This window comes from Electrona antarctica (assembly GCF_951216825.1).
Source record: "Electrona antarctica genome assembly, chromosome: 14".
Lineage (NCBI taxonomy): Eukaryota > Metazoa > Chordata > Actinopteri > Myctophiformes > Myctophidae > Electrona > Electrona antarctica.
The window spans coordinates 25,038,972-25,044,337 of NC_136795.1; the positions used below are offsets into that span (position 1 = coordinate 25,038,972).

The 5,366-nt window shown below is 44.6% G+C and overlaps 1 protein-coding gene across 1 annotated transcript; it reads left to right on the forward strand.

Moving 5' to 3' along the window:
- Nucleotides 1–1,799: 1,799 nt before the first annotated feature.
- On the forward strand, nt 1,800–3,334 carry aanat2 (arylalkylamine N-acetyltransferase 2; the record flags this gene model as incomplete). The annotated part of the gene is made up of 3 exons (XM_079520782.1): nt 1,800–1,986; nt 2,717–2,871; nt 3,026–3,334. The coding sequence occupies 3 exons, from the start codon at nt 1,800–1,802 to the stop codon at nt 3,332–3,334; spliced, it is 651 nt and encodes a 216-aa protein (XP_079376908.1).
- Nucleotides 3,335–5,366: the final 2,032 nt, after the last annotated feature.

Sequence of the window (5,366 nt, forward strand, 5' to 3'; positions counted from 1 at the left end):
TGTTGATCACTTGACTATAGTCATTGGCATCCAGGGAGTGTGCGTGCAGAGTTTGGCATTGGTCGGGCCAACGGTACGGAGATTAGCTGTACACAGACGCGCGCGAGGCACGCACGCACGCACGCGCACGCGCGCGCGCGCGCGCACGCACGCACGCACGCACGCACGCACGCACGCACGCACGCACGCACGCACGCACGCACGCACGCACGCACGCACGCACGCACGCACGCACGCACGCACGCACGCACGCACGCACGCACGCACGCACGCACGCACGCACGCACGCACGCACGCACGCACGCACGCACGCACGCACGCACACACACACACACACACACACACACACACACACACACACACACACACACACACACACACACACACACACACACACACACACACAGTTGTGACCTGACTTGTAGCCGGGGAGCCAGTCACCCAAGATTTAACAGGACCTGTGATGCCGTACTTTTTATTTGTGTTTTTTCTATTCATTTGGTCATTAAGGTCCACAGAATGAGAGGTCTGCTCTGCCGGAAACATCGCAAACAAAAAGGTATGGCCATTTTTATATACCACACCATAGACCACCAATATAAGGCAACATTTTCCAAATTTCATCATGCTTTAAGTAGCATGTGGCAATTGTGACGATGTCAAACTATAGGGGGTTTTCATGATTCTGAAAGCATTCCAAGCATTAGTTTTGCACAAAAACACTCCTTGGCCTAAAAACGGCCATAGCCGTCATCACGAATGTGATGAGGTCAGCACAAATGTGATGAGGTCAGCACATTTGGGCACATTTGGGCAAGTGGCTATGGCCGAATTTAGGCCAAGGAGTGTTTTTTGTGCAAAACTAATGCTTGGAATGGATTCACAATCATGAAAACCTAGTTTGACATGTCACATGCTACTTAAAGCATGATGAAATTTGGAAAATGCTGCCTTATATTGGTGGTCTTGTATACAAAAATGGCCATAACTTGTTTTCGCAATGTTTCCGGCAGAGCAGGTCTCTCATTCTGTGGACATTAATGACCAAATGAATAGAAAAAACACAAATAAAAACGGCATGACATCACAGGCTAAACCCTATTCCTTGAGCTTTTGGCCCCCGCGGCTATTGAACAAATCACAGGTTGTGGAATGTGCATGCACAAAAAACGACTATGAAGTTTGGACTATTTAAGAGTAAGGCAAATAAAATAGAGATAAACACATGAGCAATGCAAAGTTCTGTTTGTGTTCAGGCAGCAGAGGATTTGGAGACTTTAGAGACACGTGTGCACAGTTATCCTACTTTAGAGATGGCCACTTTATGAGACCAGATCAGGACGGAGGAGGAGGAGGGAGGGTATGAGAGTGCAGGGCGAAGAGGAGGAGCAGTGGAGGGTCGAGAGGAGCAGGACACGGTCGCCTGGATCTCTCCCGCACCACGACACTGACTTTAGAGTGCAGTGCGAGGGAGTGGAACCAGCGGAGAGATCTGGAAACCGTCATTCACACGCTATAGCAGTGACCTGAGCCTTTTCTGACCTCCTCAGTTATTCACCCAGCATCAGGTATAGCTAAATAATACGAATAAAGAGAGCGGATAGAAAAGAAGAAGCGTGGAAAAAAGGCTGTCTGGTTATTCAGTCAGTATGACAGAACAGGTCACTAGCAGCTTGCCCTTCCTCAAACCCGTGGAAAAAAGGCTGTCTGGTTATTCAGTCAGTATGACAGAACAGGTCACTAGCAGCTTGCCCTTCCTCAAACCCGTGGAAAAAAGGCTGTCTGGTTATTCAGTCAGTATGACAGAACAGGTCACTAGCAGCTTGCCCTTCCTCAAACCCTTCTTCCTGAAGACGCCTGTCGGAGGGGTGAGCGGAGGGGTGAGCAGCGCTCGGCACAGGCAGCGGCGGCACACGCTCCCCGCCAGCGAGTTCAGGAACCTCACGCCGCAGGACGCCATCAGCGTGTTCGAGATTGAGAGGGAAGGTATGTGTCCACCCCAAGGCTGTCACGAGCACAGATTTAAGTTGACGATTAATTGTCACACAAATAATTACGTTTGACGATTTAATTGTGTGTTTCGCACTGAACATTGAATCATATTTAGGCTTCGTTACCAAAAATTGCACGGCGCAGATATGACAAATAACTATAAAATACAAAGAAATTACTGACATTTAATAATTTTATACTTTTTTGCAGTAATAGCAGATGAATTGTAAGCATTGTAAGCTTTTTATGTTATTTCTGGAAAATGTTTGAAACAGTATAAACCTTATTTTGACATAGAAACGATTATGACGATTGTGCAAAAATAATTGCGATTATCTCAATGAATTGTGATTAGACGATTATGTGTGTCAGCCCTATCCACCACTGTATCATGAACCAGGTCCATTTTACACGGTTTGTAGTGGAATCATGGAAAACATTGCTTTCTAATTCATTTTAAATATCTACTACAAAAATGGTTTACCTCTGACTCATCGCCGGTTACTTGTCAACTTTACTAGATGAACCTGATAGGATTTTCCCAAATAAGTCAAAATTCAGTAATACAATACTGAACACTAAATACTAACCCTGTGCCGTTTAAAAAACAAAAGAAAAGAAAAAAGAAGCAGAACATACTATAATATGGGCTATTAGAATATAAATTCTATCGATACTTAATTATTCTGTCCATCTGACAACCTTTGTCTTTGTTGACCCGCAGCATTTATCTCTGTGTCTGGAGAGTGCCCACTCACTCTGGATGAAGTCCTGAACTTCCTGGGCCAGTGTCCAGAGCTGTCCCTGGGCTGGTTCGAGGAGGGACAGTTGGTCGCCTTCATCATTGGCTCGGGCTGGGACAAAGAGAGGCTTTCTCAGGCAAGCGCCTTCATTTGAAACACAATAGGATTGTTGCAATTTAAGTGTACTGCATTTCAAAAATTATGAATAGCTATTTTCCCCACAAAACATGTAAGACAGGAGGTGACTATGGAAATGGCATTAACGTTCCTTTGTACTTGTCCCAACATAGGAGGCCATGACTCAGCATGTCCCAGCATGCGGCACGGTGCACATCCATGTGCTGTCAGTGCACCGCCACTGCCGACAGCAAGGCAAGGGCTCCATCCTGCTGTGGCGCTACCTGCAGTACTTGCGCTGCGTGCCCGGCCTCCGCAGGGCTCTGCTCATCTGCGAGGAGTTCCTGGTGCCCTTCTACCTCAAGGCTGGCTTCAAGGAGAAGGGCGCCTCGGCCATCTCCGTGCAGAACATGTGCTTCCAGGAGATGGAGTACATGCTGTGCGGACAGGCGTACGCACGACGTAACAGCGCCGTGCGTTAACCACCTGAACCCATTCCTATTCTGGGGGGGGGGGGGGGGGGGGGGGTTGGCCCAAAATAGCAGATCTGCAAGCCACGTCACTTTGTTGTGAGCTTGTAGATCTGCAATTTTCTCCGAAGAGATTTGGTGTAGACGGAAAAAGAGCGGTCCAAGTACTGTTGTAACTCAGGTGGCTTGTGGTGGACATTTTTGTCAAAATTCCATTTTTGCCACGGACATACAAAATGAGTGGACTATCATATCACCAGAAACACATAAAGAGCTAGTCCTAAATGACCATAACAGGTCTGTATCTGAGAGTGTACAAATAGAACCAACAGGGTCCATTTGTACACTCTCAGAGTTAAGGGGGTCCTTCCAAATAAAACTGTTGAGAACCAACTAGTACTAGTTGGACTCCTAATATGCCATAGTGTCGTAGTAAATAAGTGTCTTGACATTCAGTAATGGCATCTTATGATCAAAATAAGTACATTATAATGGTGTGTAAAAAAGAAAATCTGAAAATTTGCCACAGACAAAGACCAAGTCTTTGCCACGGACATATTGATGACCCCTGCTCAGGGTAGCACTGGCCCCCTCAGACCACAGCAGACAGATGGAAAGACGGACGGACAGACAGTCAGACAGCGTCTGTGTTAAGTGTTTGTACACCTGACAGACTGGGATCGTAAAAGTCGGTACCTCACAAGATCCCGGATCCACTGGCAACAAAGGAATGGGGACGGCCTGACCTCACAGCATACCAAGAAAGGTTTTCAAGAGAGCAAACAGATGAATTTCCATGGCGGTTGACAAGCTAAATGTGCATCAGCCATATGTATTGCAGATCCTATGATGTAAATAAAGCATTTCTTTCTTTTACCATTAGCGTCTGCGCTAAGTTTAGAATTATTCATTTTATTGCAATTGAGTTCATTCTCGAACAAAAACTATATATCCATCCTACTTCTGCATCAATATTCCAGTTGTGATGTAAATATTATATTTTTGTAAAGCTCATAAATATACAAAGGTGTGATAAAAATCATAGACTTTGCCTTTTTTGTACTGCATGTGATTTGTGATTACTTGATGTGATAGTTGTGATGATATTGAGGCATTAAAGATGCTTCTACTTAAATTGCTTCAGCGGGAAATGTATGATGCAAAATGTACAGGTCAAAATGACCATGCAGGATAATGGATTAAAACAACATGTGGGCCCCCAACTAAACACAGTTTAATGATAATGTAACATTAATATAAAATACATTATTTTTAAAATATATACATTTACAACCTTGAAGATTTTATCTTAATCGTGATATTGATAAATGGGAATCTATACTTTACATTGGTTCCACTGATCCAAGCCGGAACACAATTGATTTATTGATCAGACATTAAAACCGCTAAAGCATCTGTCATTTTAGATTTTAACCACTTTAACCATTATTTTATACTGTGGCTATTCAAAAATAGCAGATCTTATAGCTCATAGAGCTATGAGCTTGTAGATCTACTATATTTGGTCCATAGTCCAATACGCATGGCCAGATTCCAGCGACATGGCCAGTCTCCTGCAATTTTCAAATGCTTCCGTCATACAGTCTGGAGCACGGAAGCTCTGCTCATGAGCAAGCGATAAAGCGGAAGTGAAGCCTCCTCCCCACTTCCGTTTCGTCTTCACAGTCGCGCAAATATATCCTAATATAAATAGAAATCATTTAAGCACAGCTTGCTCTATAGCAGAAATGTATATTAAAGTTAAATATAAAGATATTTTAAAATATATTTTCGTTAACGGAAATGTGTAGGTATAGTTCCAGACTATAGCATTCGGAGATTGTGGAATAGTTGTCTGGCTACGCGAGACTAAAGGTCCTTTCAGATGGGCAGCGTGTGACGCAGATGTTATCGACCTGGATCAACGACAGGTCTGCTCCAGGTCTGCTCATGAGGGTCTGGATCAACGACAGGTCTGCTCCAGGTCTGCTCATGAGGGTCTGGATCAACGACAGGTCTGCTCCAGGTCTGCTCATGAGGGTCT